We start from the raw sequence: 18,803 nt of genomic DNA on the forward strand, positions 1-18,803 counted from the left end.
AGGGAGTGTTCATGCACAGATGCCTGGGTTCCTCCCTCCCACCAGGATCAGGGCTGCTCCCCCAGGAGGAAGACTGCTCACTCCGTAGGGGGAGCCTGCTCTCCTGACTTCATAGCCCCCAGGCAAAAACTGGTAGACAAAGATGTCCTTGGCTTTTTAGAAAAGCACCCATGAGATTAGTGGAAAAACCACATGTTATGATCTGTCACACCACACAGTTAAGCTCACACAGCAAAATATATCCAACCATCTCACCCAGGCGTAGGGACCCCCATACTCCAAGTCAGGCTGCGACTGTCAGAATAAAGATGGCAGAGGAGAACAACAGAAAAGAGAGTTGCCAAAAGTCAATTCAAAAAGCTCAGTAAAACACAAATACAAGCAATCTTTAAAATCTCAGCAAAAATGCATTTTTTCCATAATCTCTAGGATCTCATGTGTATTTACAAAAAGAATGATGTCAGAATGGTAGCCACCATAGAATCCAGTAGCATTAAATATACTTCCATGGCAAAGGTTGCTGTAATTCATGAAGTCTGAAACAGTTTGGTAACTCTTATTTCCTCCTCCACATAATATATTTTAGTTATCTAAAGGAAAAGGTTAACAGATGCATCATCGTCAATTTTTTTCAAAAAGGAAAATTAAAAACTTTTGATATCCCAAATCTAGATTTTTCTGGGGAGCCATCCATACAAACGACAGGATAGTATAAGTCACCTCCTCACATTTTTTAGGGTTTTTCATCTTTGCCAGTTAAATGAAAAGGCCTGTGTTTTCAGAGTAGATAAATAAAAGATATGATCTCATAACAGAACTCAACAATGTAAAAAGTTCATAATATTAAAATACATAAAAACAGTAGAAATCAACTCTGGATAGAAATAGAGTGAATTTGAGTCCTCATTCCAGGGAGTGCCCTGCTCCGTGGTACCAAGAAGCAGGCACAGAGCCCAGGGCACCCAGTGCACCTGGGCAGCAGGCACTGGTCTTGTTCCTAAGAACTGTGACCCCAAGCAGACCTCTTTACCTCTCTGGGCTTGTTTGGTGCCTATAAACATTAGGAGGTCTGACTCTCACCTCCAGAATCCAAATTCTTAAGTTCTGAGGAATCTATTTCTTCGGATCAGGTACATGATGGGAAAGTGTCATGTGGCTGAAAACGAAAATCCCATCCACTTTCACCCCTCTTATTTAGTGTCTTAATGATGAACCTCCTATGTGAAATTTCAGCTCTTAAAACAAATACACTTGATATCTTGGCAAAGAATGGTGTCCAGCAGAAAGACGTAACTCATTTCTGGTTAAAAATCATTGAAAATGAAACGAATGCTAACACAGCATCATAATGCTCACTCATGTTGCAATTGTTTTCAACTCTCTAGGGTCAGGAGACCCTCTGAGAATCTTAAGAAAGTGAACATCCTTTTCCTAGGAAAATGTAAGTGCACACAACATACTTCCTACAATTTCCGGAGGGCGTGGCTCTGAAAATGATGCATTTTGACAGAGAGTTTGGGATTCTGTGTCTCTCTCTTCTGTTCTCTCTTGAACCCATCTTAATCAGGTTTCACCAACATTTCCATCAAAAGTTCTTCTATCAAAGTCACCGACACACTCTATGCTTCTAAGTCTGAGTTTTCTCCTCCCTTGGTCACCCCCCACCCCGGTTTCAAGGACTCAAGCTTCTCCTGGGCCTGCTCAGCAGCTGTGATGTCCGTACCTTGTCTACAGACTTTGTTAACTGAGCTTTGCATTTATTATATTTGGGTCCATAAATCTTCCCTCTTCTGGCGTGAGTGGTGTCGGAGGGTCCTGAGGAGGTTATGACAGCGCCCCTGAGGCTAAGTCTCAGGAGAAGGTCCAAACAGCAAGGAAGCATTCACATGGACCTTACATTTGAAGCACAGCTTTTTGGGCAAAATAACTGCAGATCTGCTTTGGGCACTGCAAGGACAGTGAGAAGGACAGGGTGGCTTCACATCTCAGCGACAATGTTTCACCTCGGCATTTTATCACTATCAACGGCCAATTACACACACACTCAGTGCATGTATAGTAAGTCAAGAAGTAATAGGATTTAATTGTCACAGTGACGAAAAACAAACCTTCAGCTCTATATGGTCCCTAAGAATCACTAAAACGGAGTGGCTGCTTTGAGATTCATTTATTACTAGTGGTGAGATGTCATTTCCATCCTGTGGTAAAAAAACTGACATGCTCAGAAACTGAGAAGAACACAGTTTTTCTATTTTACTTCCCCCAAGCTCAAACTTTTTTCAAGTATAATTATTAAGGTTTCTGGAATGTTTAGGGAAAAGTCCGTATTTGTTTTGATTAACCATTAAGCCTGGCAGTGGTGAAGAGATCTAATTATAATTGATACAAGGAAAAGCAGCTGAACGCAGGTCTTCCAGATCTAGTTCTGGTCCAGGTTTCCACTCGGCAGTCTAGAGTGGCTATGCGAAAACACTGCTGAATAATAATTAACTTACAGCTACTTTAACAGAGCTTCCGATTTTACCAGGAGCATGTGTCAGTGGATACAGACTTACTGAAGGGTGGGTGCACCTTTGCGTTCCGGTGGAACACCAAAGTGCTGAGAATCAAGGCTTGGGAGCTTTGTGATGTGGACGGGTATTGAAAAAAGATGACTTCATCTCAGAAGAAAGAAACAACCAGCCAACATGCCTAGGCATATTAATAATCTCTCTATGGCAACAAAGGAACATCCCCACTGATCTGACTTTAAGGAAGCATCCCATCGGTTAAAGATTGACTAGCAGACTATGGGGATAACGGAGAAGAAATCGAATACAGGGATGAGGAAGTAAAGGGCTTGGACCATAAACCGTGCCATGCAAACTCGATCATTCTGCTTACTGACCCTCAGGCTTCCACGACTACCCACTGACATGCGCTCGTCTTCATCAGAAGCCTATTAAAAGAAAGGACGAGAACAACCGTGAAGTGATCATATAACACACTTGAGGAACCAGTGCCCATGCTCGGGGGGATGCTGGCCACTGACCCCACCCGACAGCAGTGAGGGGACAGCCACCCCTGGACATCTCAGTGGACACGAGACTAGGTCCCCCACAACATAGGCTTTGTGCATCTCTGTCTGCTTATGGGCAATATGGATTTGAAGTAATTTCAGGGCCAAGCGAGGTGGCTCATGCCTGTAATCCTAGCACTTTAGGAGGCCGTGGTGGGCAGATCACTTGAGGTCAGGAGTTCAAGATCAGCCTGGCCACCATGGCAAAACCCGGTCTCTACTGAAAACACAAAAATTAGCCAGGTGTCATGGTGCATGCCTGTAATCCCATGTACTCAGGAGGCTGAGGCAAGAGAATCACTTGAACCCACAACATAGAGTTTGCAGTGAGCTGAGCCTGCACCACTACACTCCAGCCTGGGTGACAGACCAAGACACCGTCTGAAAAAAACAAGTCATTTCAGGGCCAGGCATGGTGCCTCATGCCTGTAATCCCAGCACTTTGGGAGGCAAAGGCAGGAGGATCACTTGAGCCAGGAGTTTGAGACCAGATTAGGTAACATGGGGAAACTCCACGTCTACTAAAAATACAAAAATCCATTGGGTGTGGTGGTGCATGTCTGTAATCCCAGCTACTTGGGAGGCTGAGGCATGAGAATTGTTGGACCTGGGAGGCTCCAGGTTCAGTGAGCCAAAACGGTGCCACTGCACTCCAGCCTGGGTGACAGAGCAAGACTCTATCTAAAAAAAAAAAAAAAAAGTAATTTCATCCAAGTAGTATCCTTTATCTCACAGGGAATATAAATACACAGCATTGGTGTATATTACTATGCAAATTATTTATGGTTATTCAATGGCATAAAAAGCACTACAACTGTCATGAATATATTAATACTCAAACATTTCTCAAACATACTCTCCTTACCAAATTTGGGTCAGAATGCTAAAAGCTGAGTTCATGGTCTTTATTTAGGTAATAATATCAGTATTCTATTATTAGCAGTATTAGTTAATTTCTTTAAGAGATGATATCATCATTCGGAGATTGTATATATTATATATACTTTAGCCAATGCAAGTACAAAGTAGAATTCAATCAAAGTGCCTAAGTAATGAATGAACATGGTACTAACCGATGTGTTTCTTCTGGCTCTACGAGAGTAGCGCTCACTGTCTTCCTACCAAAGCAATGGAGGAAACAGTATGAGAAGGTTAGAGACAGACGGACACAGGAGAAGTGTTTTAAAAAGGCTTAGGTAGTCCCATTGCAACATAATACAGCAGTTCTGATCCAAATGTCCAATCAGTATTTTCTTTGCATTCGTTTAAAGGCTTCAATTAAACCCGTGGGTAAAAATGTTTTCTTCTGGGGTGGGAGGTTCTTAAGTGCACAAACTGGCATATTTCATTTTTGTTGTAAAAACAGTGTGTGTGAGGCAGAAGCTGGGTCCTACTTTTTTCTACCCTCTATCATCTGGTCCGTTTAAATCAATCTACTTTTCCCCTTACTTTCAGAACTTTACTCTCTTTAGGAATCAGAAGATAAATCATTTCCACAAAATATCCGAAAAGGATGTCGCTCTTTCTACTGTATGCTGTGGCTTTGCAGACACACACAGTTTTTCTATACCTAGACATCTCTGAAGCTGGCGTATAGCTTATAATCTCAGTTGCTCAGTTATAATTAGCATTTTTTCTTTCTCAGTGGTATGTTAAACAATGATACAATTTTAAACAATGCCAAGATTTTTCAAAAAAATTTTTTCTCTTTCCTATATCACCATACCTGTGGATAGAAATGTCTTAAGCTTTGATAAAAATACATTTATGTCATGTAAGCCTAAAATGATGGTTTTCCTAGGCTGAATGGAATCATTTTCTCACTAGAGTAAGTGTATGCTCTTTATATTTGAAGAATGAACCTCTTTTATACCCAGTACGTAAGATGTTACGAGATAATCTTGGATCTTCCTTAGATTATTTTATGTGTAAGGAACATTTAATAGGACATTTCCATCCTGGCCAGGTTCTCAACTGCTAAAAGCATGTGATGATGTTCACAGGGCCAGGCAATAAAGCAAAAGGGATAGGAAGAGGCGGAAGGACTCAGGTAGATGAACTAATGAGAAGGGTCAGGCCACGCTCTCTCGGGACCAGCGGAAAGCACACAGATTGTCCCCCTTCTGCAGCCTCCTTCTGTGGGCGCCGTGGCTTCCTGAGAAGGTCAGAAGGACAGCAGTATCATCAGGGGCGAGCTAGCTCTCCATTCCCAGGAAGGCAGAGGGGCTGCTCTGGGAAGCAGGTGGAGAAGGTAAAGGAATTTTCTTACCGAAGACCAGCGGTTTCAGCAGGCACAGTGGATAAGATGAAGGCAGCAAATGCAGAGAAAGTCTAAATGAGGGTGACGGGGCAGCTGGTCGCAATCATGAGTGAAGGAAATGGAGCATAATGTACCTCTGAGGTTCCAACCAGAGCCTGGGGAGATGCGATGCCAATGGGAATGTTCTCTGGAAAGTTCTCAAGCCAGGGGCGCATGCCCAGCCTGAGTCCTGGTGAGGAGATCAGGGCGGCTGTGGTCGTGGGGTGGAGACCTCCCTGGACTGCAGGCCAGGAGACAGCAGCAGTCAGTGGCTACTAAACAGGAAGGACCAGATGCCTGGACACGACCGTTTCTAAGCGGGCCGCATTTGGGGATGTAAACAGAGACCAGATGCAGAAACCCCCGGAAGAAAATTTCTCAGTATTAAATTATGGTGCAATAGGAATCCATCTACATAATTAAACTGCAGAAGAATTACATTATAAACCATTTAAGTCTCAACATTGTATTGAAGGGGGGAGAGAAGGGTAAAAACAAAATTATATTCAAGGCCTACCATCCACTGCTCGATGTCACCCCATTTTGTATCCAGCCCATAATATTTCTACAGACAGAAGGGAAAGAAAATTAGGCAAGAAGTAAATTTTTTTTAAAAAGGCAATTGTCTAAGGCACTGTACTGACATGCATTTCCGAACCGCCATCCAGCCGTGTGGTGAAGGTAACATGCCAAGGCCAAGCAGTCAGCAACACGCTTGGCTCCTACACCGGGAGCCGCCGCCAAGCAGTCGTGCAGACGGTGAGCTGTGAACAGAGACCCTCCCCGCCCACCCCATCCCAGCAAGGCAAGAGAGCCCAGGACGAAGCTTCCCCGGGGGAAGGGCCTCAGCAGAGAGCAGGGCAGTAAAGCCGGCCCGGCAGCCTTCACGCCCCTCTGACAGGCTGCTGGTGCCTTCAAAGCAAAGGTGATCGAAGAATAAAACACCTTCTAAGAGAAGCAAAAGCTCAGAGCCATTCCTGTGTTGGGACAGCAGGGAAACTGAGAGGACAAGGGGAGAAACTGAGTCCTGACACTTATTCCAGCTGCCTGACGTCTATGCTGAGTCTAGGCCTGCAAGAACGCACCGACTTTGATGGCTTTGTGGCGTGGGTGGAGAGATGGGTGGCAGACACCTACAGAGGAGGTCTCTACACAGGAAGAAAATTACGTAGACCCACAAGTTACCTATGTCTGGAGATTATGTTAGCTCAGGGGTGTCCTATCTTTTGGCTTCCCTGGACCACACCAGACGAAGTGTCTTGGGCCACACATAAAATACATTAACATGAACAATAGGTGAGGAGCTTAAAAAAATTGCAAAAAGATTGCATAATGTTTTAAGAAAGTTTACGAATTTGAAAGTTCAGCTGCTTTCCCAGCTGTCCTGGGCTGCCTGCAGCCCGCGGGTTGGACAAGCTTGCTTGTTCCCATACCTCCATGTTTTCATCTTGTTCAGCAGTCCAAGTTAGAAGGAGAAAAGCACACACGCTGCAGCTACTGCTGTCCCTGAATCTGGGAACCTCAAAGGTACGGGGAACCCGGCTCACGGGCTGAAATAATAGGGTTTCGCTTTTCTCCTTTTTATTTAATTTCCAGTAAGAAAATCAAGAAACGACTAAGCAAACTTCTGTATTATAACGCAGATGTGAGTTTTCTCTTTATACATGAAAATCTTATAATCAGGAGAAAAAAATCCGATGCTAGAAATACAAGAGCATTTATGAAATTGTTTTACAATAACTGTAACATGCTGTTGCTATAGTTGGTTCAGTTTCATTTTGAAGGGTGGCCAGGTTTAAAAATACTCAGCTCTCAGATGGTCTTACCTCTTTCTCTTAGAGATGGTGGTAAGTAGAAAATTCGAAGAGCAAAAATTAGGAGGGAGAATTTAACACTGTTTTTAAAAATTCCATAATACTGAACTCTAGTACAAAAAAAACCCATGAGCCATATCTTTTTCTCTAAGCCGTTCCCTTGGAATATAAATTCAGAAAGGAAATAAAAGCAAACATATTCCAAAGTCATGTTTTATCTTCAGTGTCAGGGAAATGTATCAGCTTAAAGCTATTTTGCATTCAATTAATGTTAGCATCTGTCAAGTTCTAGATTTTCCACAAGTAAAATATGATGCCACCGTCCCTCACTTACCTCTTGGCTTAACTAAAAAGATGGAAGAACAATGTCTGTAGAAGGATGGGGGCTATACACATTCACAAGAAAAGTATTTAAATTCCAAAAGAAATCTGTACTGTCAGTTTTTCTGTTTTCACAGATTTTTTTTTTTTTTTTTTTTGGTCCCATTATATCCACACACTCTATCTTGCTCTTCTCATGATAGAGAACCAGGATTGGAAATCATTCACCTCGTTCATGGGAGGCCTCCTACGTAGCCACTGCAGCTGCATGTCCGTGTCACTCCCTGGGGAGAGAATGCCCCCACTAACTGCAAGTGTGATTAACTAGCAGTTCCCAGGTTAGCCAGCAGCACCAGCACAAGTCCGGGAAGGGCAAACATTTCAAATGTAAATCATCACCGTGAGCCAGCGCTGGAGAAGCCATGCAGCGGGAAGCAGGAGCCGCTCTACTGCAAAGGGGGCTTGACTTTCAGAAATAGCTTTGATTCTAGAGAAACTGTTCCACAGGGCAGCTGGCTGGGCCGGAGGAGCGATCGCCGCCTCCTCTCCTCCCCAGACACCTCAGCCGTGAGGAAAGCCTTCCCCTCCCTTGGCACACCTTTTCTATAAAACCGTGCCTCTGCTCTTCCGCTGCGGACTTCGGAGGCCCAATCCAGCTTCACATTCCACACAAATTCACATTCTGACAAAGTTCTCACAATGTCTACCTGGCTCTTTAGTCAAAAGAAAATAATGTGACGTAGCACAAGAAAGGATACAAGTGGAAACGACCAGAGAGAGCCCCTCTTCCCGGCATTGGAGGTTACAGTTACAGGGAGGGCTGTGCCAGTTACAGGGAGGGCTGTGCCCGTTACAGGGAGGGCTCCCGCCTGCGCTTTCACCTGCCCAGTTCCCCACAAGGCTCTCTGAGGACGATGAGGAACTCCGGCTGCAATACCATCTCTATACTTGGGCCCTAGAAACACTAGTCAAGCACAACAAATTGTGGCATCTACTTAACACATTTCTTTGCACTCTTGGGGACAGCAGCTATGCAGAGTGCAGGGCGCCCTCAGGGAAGGCGATTCGTCATCAAGCTCAGGAATCTAACACAACAGGCTCTTAAATTTACCGCCCCTGTGTTCTGGGGCCTGCGTGCTCTCATCTCCAACATTAAGTGATCTTATTCTGATTTTCTTATCCACTCTAAGAGAAAAATACAGTTGTTGTTCATCTAGAAACTAAATAAATTTATAAAAGGAAACTATCACAGATGTTGTAAATATCAAACTAAATTCATTTATGGGAAAGATTCCCTTGTATACAAATTCCATAAATTCATGGAACTAGCTCACTTCTGACATCATTTTTGCTAGATCTTGAATCACTGACGTGGTTGTCTTAATTTTCCGTGTCTGGCATGCCCAGTGTATTTACTTCTAAACCTCAGCTGCTTCTACAAAACACTAGGAAACAGAGAGGTGCGTTATTTTATGATCTCTGAGCATTAGGGATGAACGGCAGGTTCATTTCATATCATCGTCTTTTTACTCAGATGTTTAAGTCCATATCTAATACTCTCTTGATATGTGGTGGTTTTCATGGATATTTTTTGAAGTTTTCTAATAAAATAATTGTCTTTTCATTTCAATACATAATTTCAGAAGGCTATCCAAATTTGGAAATATAATTTTATCTTGCCTTAGAATTACTTTTCTTCTCAAAGAAACAATTTTTAAATTTCCAGAGGAAAATGCAGATGAGAAAAGCATTCCGTACACGGAAATGCATCTGACTGCTGCTTTGAGTCGGGTAGGATAAGGGTCTAGTCATTCTTGTTCAAACAAATTCATACACAAAGTAGTAAAATAAACAGTAAGAACTTCTGTGCTATCTTCAGTGCAAGGTGTTATTTCTGAAAGGTGACCAGGCCCTTGGTAAGGAAAAAACAGTCCATGCAAGTTAGGAAATAAAGAAGGAAGAGCCTACCTTTTGGACCTGATAGATCTATAGAGAAGGACAAAAGAAAAAAGAAATATAAAATCCAATTACAGAAGCAGTAACATCAGAATGAAAGGTTCTGTAAGTAACTAGATATAATGAATCAAAGCCACACCAGGAAAGAAACACCGAATACCAGTCAAATGTGAATAAGGAAACATGTGAGGTCCCACTGACAAGAGTTTGTAATTTTATCACTTACTTTACGTTCCACTTCAGATACATTGGTGAAACAGGGGCATAGCCACATGAATCTCTACCAAAAATACTGCTATTATTCTAATACAGAAGTCTGTATAACCCATTGCCATCAATGAGATAAAGTACTTCCTTCATTTTTAATTCAAAATTCATTTTTGCAGTAATAAAAGTTTAACCGAAAAGTATAGCAACTTAAGTGGAAAGTTAACTGTTCAAATTCACAAATAATGAAGAAAGAGGCTTTGATGTTTTGATTCACACAGACACATCCAGAACACCAGGAACATTCCAGCTAAATAGAGTGATCATTAGAATATAACAGAAATACTCCTAAAAGAGGTTATTATGATACATTGACATATTCATTTGCTTCAGAGGTTTCTCATAATTTTGTAGTACTCACGAGATAAAACGAGACAGCTACTCATATTCATTCATTCATTAAAACATTTATCATATCAGGCATTAGTCAAGGTATTGCCCAAACTGCAAGACCAGGAAGTTGGCATTTCTAGTCTTATGTGGGGAACATGTGAATATATCCAACATTATGACTGTAAGAAACAGCATCTCTAACCAAAATGTTACCCAGTCAGCAGCAGCAAGAAAACGGATGCCCCGATCACCATTTTTTTTTCTATCAGTGTAAGTTCTCCCTAAGAAGTTCAAGGTTCACTTGAATTTCCCAAGAACATGTCCATTATTCTGCCCTAACAAATCCGTTAAAAAGGAGCTCATATCCTCTTAGTCCCCAGAACACAGCTAGAGTACGCTGTAGCAGGTTCTCACCGTCTGTGTGCTGAAAAGAACCATTCCCGGTGGGTGGGGAGCTGGCCTGGAGGTCTGATAATGCTGTAGTGACAGGGCTGCCCCCGACACTGGTGTCTCCTCGCCACTTCCCCTCTCTGTACACGCTCCATGCTTCCCTTGGGGGACTTGAACCCCGGTCAGCTTCCTGCCCTTCTCAGCGTTCTCAGAGCAGCCCCCTCAAGAAAACCCTCAGCCTGCTCAGAAACGCCTGCATGCAAATGGGATGGCTTGTGACCCAGATGAAAACAGCGATCAGGTTTCTCAATTTTTACACCAAAATATCAACCCTACACTTTAAACACTGGTCTTCCAAAACGTATTCATTTTCCCTTAATCAACAATTTAAAATGCCAGTGCCCCAGGCTACCAGATGGTATAACCTCAAATTTGTGTTCACTGGTTCTAATAATAGCCAGGCCCAGAGCTGTGATATGCAAAGAAGAGTGTGAGGGAGGTGGTGGGGGCACCTTCCTAAATCCTCCAGGCATGGGCTGAAGACCTGAAAGCTCAGACCCCACCAGCTGGACTCTCTTCCCTCTGGATGCATATGCAGATGCTCATGTGTGTGCACACACACATGCACACACACTAACCCACACACACGTGCATGCACACACACGCACACATATGCACACGCATGAACCTGCACACACACATGCACACACCGGAACCCACACACGTACACACGCATATGCACACACAGACCCACACATGTGCACACACACATGCACACACATGAACCTGCACACATGCACACACACGAATCTGCACACATACACACATATGCACACACGAACCCGCACACATACACACATGCACGCATGAACCCACACGCATGCACATGCACATGCACACACATGAACCTGCACACATGCACACACATGAACCCACACACGTGCATGCACACACACGCACACATACACATGCACACATGTGAACCTGCACACATGCACACACGCACATGCACACACACGAACCCACACAGGTACACACACATGCATGCACGAACCCGCACAGTACACACATGCACACATGAACCCACACATGTACACATGCAAATGCACACACATGAACCTGCACACACGCACACATATGAACCTGCACACACGTGTGCACACACATGCGTGCACACACATGCGCATGGACACACAAGGACCCACACACATGTGCGCACACGCATACATGCACATGGACACACACACACATGCACACACATATGCACACAAATAAACCTATACACACACACGTGTACAATCCTCCTAACCTCTATCCCACCCTTTGGGTCAAATAAAGGCACAGCTACTGCTTCTGTTTTATAGACAATTCTAACAAAACTGTCTATTTTATGTTTCATATTACTGTGCCTCAAATTCAGCACCAAGGACAACTTTCTTTTTCAAGGCATGCGTCCACTTGGAAAGTGACCAGGATGATGTGGATCATTCTGTTCCCCCCTGGCTGTGGGTGCCAGCATCCTCAGTGCTAACTTCAACCCCAAGGTCCACAGGTTCAGGTCCACAGATTCACTGCATCCTCCTCTGACCTGTTTTTCGTGTTGGTTACATGACTGATTTGGAGACAGAGGGGTGTGCTAGGAAGACCACAGGCTTTGCATCTGGTCAGATCCAGTTTGAATCTCGGCTTCGTCATTTTCTTAGATTCGGGAAAAACTGTCCATCTCCCTAAGTCCTGTTTTTCTCACCTGTAAAGTTTGTGAAGATGCCCAGCACCGTCAGCAGGTGACAGCCCCTAGCCCAGCTCTGCCACACGGCAGGGGTTCTGGGATGTCCCACCACCCCAGGCTTCTCTGACTAGTCACAAAATACACCTCTTACTGAAGATCTTTCAATATCTTTTTAGAAGAAGCAGACATAAACTTTAAACAACAATGCTGTCATCTTGCAAAGACCTGAAATTCATGAAGGCACAGTCGCCATTGTTAGGAACCCTTGCTGCTTTGGGCTGACTGGGCCGGCCCTTCCCCGTCTGGCTGTTGCCTTCCGGGGCAGCTTCCTGCCTGCCACGTCCGTCCTCTGCTGCCACAAAGAGTGGCCTTCCCCTCCAGAGCTGTTTCACTTGCTGTCCCCACTCACTGTCTCGGCTGCGTTCATTTCTCTGCCCCTCCCAACACGTCCCCCACCTTCCCAGGCTCTTGTTTCACAACCTGGTAAGTTCAGGTGGCTCTGGGTCCTGGTCCGTGACCAACCCCAGGCAGGAGTCTGCAGTGGCACCCACGACGTCCCCCTCGTGTCACAGCTGCAAGCCACAGTCGTGAGTGCGGAAGTGCAGGCCTAGTAATGAGAAAGCCGAGGCTGCAGATCCACAGAGGACCATGCAAAAGGTGACGAAGGCCAAAGGTGCTGCCCGCAAGCGACACCACACCCTCCTCCATTCCCTGCTGTCTGAGAGCACAGACCAAAACCACCGCTCCTGGTGGTGAACGTTCCATGGAATTTGCAACAGGATGAGACATTTTGGCTCCTGTGATCCCCTGAAATATCTTTATGATAAAACCATGCTGTAAGGAGAAGAATTTCAAAATTCGAATGCGAACAACTAAGCAAATGACACCTGAATGCGTGCTGAAGAGGGCAAGCCACAGCGTTTTACATCAGACTACCCAGATCTTATTGGATGTTCTCTGCAAAGCCCGTGCTCATCAGAGGCACTGATGAGGGCTGCTCCGCACCCCTTTCTTATGATACTGAAATAAAAGGACAAAGGCTTGGTTTCCCATCTGGAGTAGCAACTACTTATTATTTTTTGACTTTTTGAAAGAGAGGTCTTGCTATGTTGCCCCAGCTGGGGTACAGTGGCTATGCACAGGGACAATCACGGCACGACCATTACTCCAAGCTCCTGGGCTTAAGCAATGCTTCTGCCTCAGTGTTCTGCGTAGCTGGGACTACAGGTGCATGCCGCCACTCGGATTCTTTTTAATTTTCTTTTTGTGTGCCTTGGAATATTACAACAGAGATATGGGAGTCCAGCAACAGATTGCTCTTACGTTGTACAACTAAAATGCAACAGAAGAGGGGTTCCTTTGACTCAAAGGAATCAAGGGATGCTTTGCTTTTAAAGGAGGCCATTCAAATAGATGATTTCTTGCCTTAATTCATCTTACTTTTTAAATCAAGAACTTTGGCCCAACAACTTTGCAACAAGCTGCTTATATCAATATGTATATATTTAAATCAATTCCACCCATAATTAAGATATAATATGGGCCGGGTACGGTGGCTCACGCCTATAATCCAAGCATTTTGGGAGACCAAGACCGGCAGATCACCTGAGGTCAGGAGTTTGAGACCAGCCTGGCCAACATGGTAAAATCCTGTCTCTACTAAAAATACAAAAAATTAACCAGGCATGATGGCGGGCACCTGTAATCCCAGCTACTCAGGAGTCTGAGGCAGGAGAATTGCTTGAACCCAGGAGAGGGAGGCTGCAGTGAGCCAAGATCGCACCACTGCACTCCAGCCTGGGTGACAGGGCAAGATTCTGTCTCAAAAAAAAAGGACGAATACAATCAATATGTTTTCATCTAAATGTTTTAGAAGATGGATGTGTATGTACATACACATAGTAGAGTATGTACTATGTACATACTATAATTATTTTTTCACCTTGATTTTGTAAATATTCCACATTTGTATTCTTGATGAAAGTAACTTTCCTCATATCCACTGTACATGAGAAAAATGATGAAACGATGGCAGACACCATCCTGAAAGCTGGGCGGGGCCTGCCCACAGCCTCACGGCCAAGTGCATCCTCTGGGTCCTTGGCTCTGCTGTAGCAACGGAGCCGAGACCCAGGAGCTATGAACAGGGCAGGCAGGGGCCTTACAGTCCCACCAACCATGCAAAGCCTGGCAGAGAAACAAAATACTTCAGGAAATTCTTTTTACAACTCTTTTATGACTTTAATAATAATAATAATAAAAGACTGGGGCCCTATTGGGAAGCCAGGAGAAGTGGGTTAAAACCCAATAAGCCTTGGAATGCCACACAGTAGCCAGAGGGGGTGGCTTCTGGCTCTAGAGAACGAGGTAGCCATCCTCTCACACAGTGATATGCCCCAAGAACCAGTGGCCACTGCCCATCGAATTAACCACCTTACCGGCCTGCCACCATTCGGTTTCTAAAACAGACAGAAGGGGCCGGCAGTGTCCTGCACACGAGGAACTAGAAAGTGTCCACTGAGATAGGAACAGACACATTTTACAGAAAAACTGACACCCGGCAGTGTGAAAAGCACTTGAGATTTTGTCATTTAAAGTATATATATTTAAGCCAGGTGTGGTGGCTTATGCCTGTAATCCCAGCACTTTGGGAGCCCAGGAGGTCAAGGTGGGAGGATCACTTGAGGTCAGGAGTTTGAGACCAGTCTGGCTCACATGGCGAAACACTGTCTCTACTAAAAATACAAAAATTAACCAGGCATGGTGTGGTGCACCTGTAATCCCACTACTTGAAAGGCTGAGGCATGAGAATTGCTTGAACCTGGGAGGTGGAGGTTGCAGTGAGCAGAGATCACGTCACTGTACTCCAGCTGGGGTGACAGAGCGAGATTCCATCTCAACAACAAAAAAATATAGATATATATATTCAAAAACCAGTTCAGAATAAAAGCACTATTCCTTCTAGTGGCCTCCAGCACCCACTATGGATACCAGAGCGTGAGCATGCAGGACAGTTCCCAGGGCTGGGTGACACTGAGCAGCCTCTGCCTGCAGATTTCTACCCAGAGTGGCTAACTCCCAGCAGCGGAGGGCAATGAACACGTCAGACCGGTGGCAGGGCCCCGCCCCTGCAGGGAATGTGGCTGGCTTGGTCTTTGCTGGGAATATGGCAGAATCTACAACCACTGTAAGAGAATCTGGAAATTCAGATTTTTATGTGAAATCGCACTGGTTTTAAATACTGGCGCGCCTCTTAAAATTTGGCTATGCAAGCCAAACATGAACCTGCGTGTGAAAATCAACCCTGGGGAAGGGAGCTGGTTACTTCTGTCTAGCAAAATAAAATCAAATCTTCTTAAGAAGAAAAAGCCCATGGGGGTGGGCTCAGGATGGATGGTCCCTTGGCCCCACAGGGCATGGCCCACGGGAGAACACAGACTGAAGGGGTCTCGGTTTCTATGCCTCTGAGCTCACAGAAAAGGTCACACCATAACTGTGAGTTAAAGAGCCCTCATGCTGTCAGAAATGACTCCTGGCTCCAGCTCAAGATGATGAAAATAAGCTGCAAATGCCATGAGCAGGTGTGTCAACACTGCTAGCCATTTTCCCAGGGGGGAGTTTCTTCCTGGCTATTTCATCCATCATGTTCATTCTTCTCCCTCTATCACACACGGGCTCCAGATGTCCTGAAACCTGCAGCCCCTGCATGATCAACACTGTACAAACCACAGGGGAAATATTTTTAAATAAAATAATTTGGCCAGCCTAGAAACTCATTGATCTGTTCTTCTTTTCCATGTTAATCCAGAGGATCTAGATTCTAGTACAGCAGTTAGACGTTAAAGCTCAGACCCTGCACATTTTGGCTCCTCGCAGCTGGAAAGCATGATCTTTGCAGGCGAGAGGCTTCTAAGCCCCTCTCAGGAGGCAGCAGGTCTGAGCGGGCACGCCTGGCATCTGTGCTATGTGCGCTCCCAGCCTGACCTTGGGCAGAAGTCACAGGCGCAAATGCACTCTGACCATGAGCGATGTGAGACAGCCAGGTGCGTCTGCAGCAGCAGGTGCCTGCATTGGCACGCTGGGCCCAAAACGCAAATCACTGTGGAAAGACCCAACAAGGAGCCCCAAGCGTTACCTCCTTCTGCTGCCGCTCCAGCTCCTTCATGCGGATCTCGCGAGCCTCCGCACGTGCTGCGCGTTTTGCGGCGAGCCGGGCCTCCGCCTGAAACAGACAGGACATCTTATTAGAGGACAGGACAGCGGGTACCTTCCCAGTGCAGGGTCAGCAGTGATGATGCTGAAAGAAAATCTTGTTCAGAGTTTAACAGATATACAGCAATAGATGCCAGACTCACAGAGTGAAAGGGTGGTCAGAAGCGACAGAACTAGTACTTTTAAGAATTGCTACCAGTTACCAAGCCTTCTCTACATCCTGGGCAGGCGCTGTTCTATGAGGTTTATGGAGACGATGCCATGTACTCCTCAAAACAGCCTCATTAGGCAGAGACTGCTACCATCCCCAGCTTAAACGTGAGGGAATTAAGGCACAGAGACGGCAAGTAACTTGCCTGAGGTCACACAGCCTGTAAGCGGCAGGGCTGGGCAGTTGGCCTCCCTCTGGAGCTCTGACAGATGAATGGAGCGGAGTGATCACAGCTACATGCTACTCCAGGTTTCGAGTTCAACCCCTCGCGTTAGAGAGTGGAAAGTGGAGGCCTGGAGAAGCTGTCAGACCCTGAGGTAACTGGGCTGGCTGGTGTGGAGTTGGGACTGTAACCCCAGCAAACTCCCATCCAGTTGCTTCCCAGCACGCACGTGCCCTCAGCTTCCCCTTCAACCCAGCCGTGCTGGAAGCCCATCTTTTCCCGAGACAATGACGATCACAGCAGCATGGTTCTAGCTGTTAGAATCCTACCTTGCATTAAAAACTCAGCCTCGGGCATGGTGGCGCGTGCCTGTAATCCCAGCTACTCAGGAGGCTGAGGCAGGAGAATTGCTTGAACCCAGGAGGCGGAGGTTGCGGTGAGCCGAGATCGCGCCACTGCACTCCAGCCTGGGTAACAAGAGCGAAACTCTGTCTCAAAAAAAAAAAAAAAAAAACCTCAGCCTCCATATAAATATTTTTCAACTTGTAGGTGTTCTGCCACATTCTGCTCTGTGAGAATGTTCCGAATGCTTGAGCAGGAATGGACGCTGGGGCTACTAAGCCTGACATCTGAACTGTTTCTACAAACGACTTCCCGAACATTTTACAAACCACATGCGAATTCACTGTTTCATGTGATGCAACAGCCCAGTGAGGTCGATGGCATAAGTGTTACTGAATGCAGGTTTTCTGGTATCAAACCAACGCCACCGTCTTTCTACTTAAGTGTTTTTTTTTTTTTTTTTTTTTTGCGAATACATCTGTAATCCTTCCACCAGTGGTTCTATAAACAGTTTTCAGATGTTGTCTTGCGTAATCTTTTCCTCTTTTTCTTCCTTTTTCTTTTTCTTTTGGGGATGGGATCTTTTCCTGTCACCCAGGCTGGCGGGCAGTGTATGTGTCTGTGCACAGGTGTGATCCCAGCTCACTGCAGCCCGGACCGCCTGGGCTCCGGCAGCCCTCCCGCCTCAGCCTCCTGAGTAGCTGGGATACAGGTCTGCACGACCACACCTGGCTCCTAGATGATCTTAAAATGGGACTTCCGAGGTGGCCAGCAAGCTCCTGGCCTGGGCGGGTGTCCTGACAGGGATGTCTGTCTCTCCCACCCTAGACTTACACTGTATTACAGATGTATCTTCTTTCTCAATTTTAATCTAAGTTGAAAACTGGCCATACTTGGTCTGTTTTGAGGTTGGCTGGCTTGTGTCCTTATGAGGAATTTGTTCTATTCCCCTGGTGCCTTTATCAACCCAGCCCATGTCTTTGAAATCAAGGGCTGTCAAAAATCACAACTATGTCAGAATCTTGATACCTTGTTGCCATTTTCAATTTCCAAGACCATGTTACATGGTGTGGAGGCTCTCTTGGGGCCAGGCTAAGCATGGTAGCTCAGCCCTGGAATCCCAGCACTCTGGGAGGCTGCAGCAGACGGATCTCCTTGAGGTCAAGAGTTTGAGACCAGCCTGGGCAACATGGCAAAACTCTGTCTCTACCAACACACAAAAATTGGCCAGGTATGGTAGCACACACCTGTGGTCCCAGCTACTGGGGAGGCTGAGGTGGGAGGATCCCTGGAGTCGGGGAAGTTGAGGCTGCAGTGAGCTGTGACTGTGTCACTGCACTCCAGCCTGGGTGACAGAGTAAAACCCTGTTTCAAATAAAAGAAAGGCCTCTTGGGTCTATAGATGTAGCAAAGAAGGAGGAGACAGAGAAAGAAAGACATTAGGGTGCCCTCGTACAGCCCTCAATGGGCCAGCAAAGTGACCAAGGCCACACCAAGTGCAGCCCTTCCTGGCAAGGCAGGTGGCTCTGTGCCACTGGCTCAGTTTCTAAGTCGGTGCAGAGCAGGCCAGTCAGTTTCATCACAGCCAGAGCCCACCAGCTCGGGGGGCGGGGGCGACGGAGGAACAAAGGAGGGCCGGAGGAGAGAGAAGCAGGCCAGGCGGGAGAAAGAAGGGGAGCAGAGGTGAGGTGTAAGGAAGCAGAAAGGG

At 45.8% G+C, this 18,803-nt stretch overlaps 1 protein-coding gene across 25 annotated transcripts in view; it reads right to left on the reverse strand.

The window, feature by feature from the left end:
• The window catches only part of LRRFIP1 (LRR binding FLII interacting protein 1), a 158,093-nt gene that overhangs the window by 55,716 nt on the left and 83,574 nt on the right, over window positions 1-18,803 (reverse strand). For 12 of the 25 annotated variants that reach the window (XM_039469705.2, XM_074398787.1, XM_074398784.1 and 9 more), the window contains exons 2-7: window positions 16,303-16,389; window positions 9,461-9,478; window positions 5,875-5,922; window positions 4,132-4,176; window positions 2,888-2,938; window positions 256-294 (exon numbers count right to left, since the gene is read on the reverse strand). In XM_039469705.2, coding sequence (XP_039325639.1) covers window positions 256-294; window positions 2,888-2,938; window positions 4,132-4,176; window positions 5,875-5,922; window positions 9,461-9,478; window positions 16,303-16,389 — 288 coding nt within the window. Of the gene's footprint in view, window positions 1-255; window positions 295-2,887; window positions 2,939-4,131; window positions 4,177-5,874; window positions 5,923-9,460; window positions 9,479-16,302; window positions 16,390-17,082; window positions 17,102-18,803 lie in introns of those variants that run through there. The other 13 variants (XM_074398792.1, XM_074398791.1, XM_074398790.1 and 10 more) reach the window with 5 other exon arrangements.

This window comes from Saimiri boliviensis, chromosome 5 (assembly GCF_048565385.1).
Source record: "Saimiri boliviensis isolate mSaiBol1 chromosome 5, mSaiBol1.pri, whole genome shotgun sequence".
In the NCBI taxonomy this organism is placed as follows: Eukaryota; Metazoa; Chordata; class Mammalia; order Primates; family Cebidae; genus Saimiri; species Saimiri boliviensis.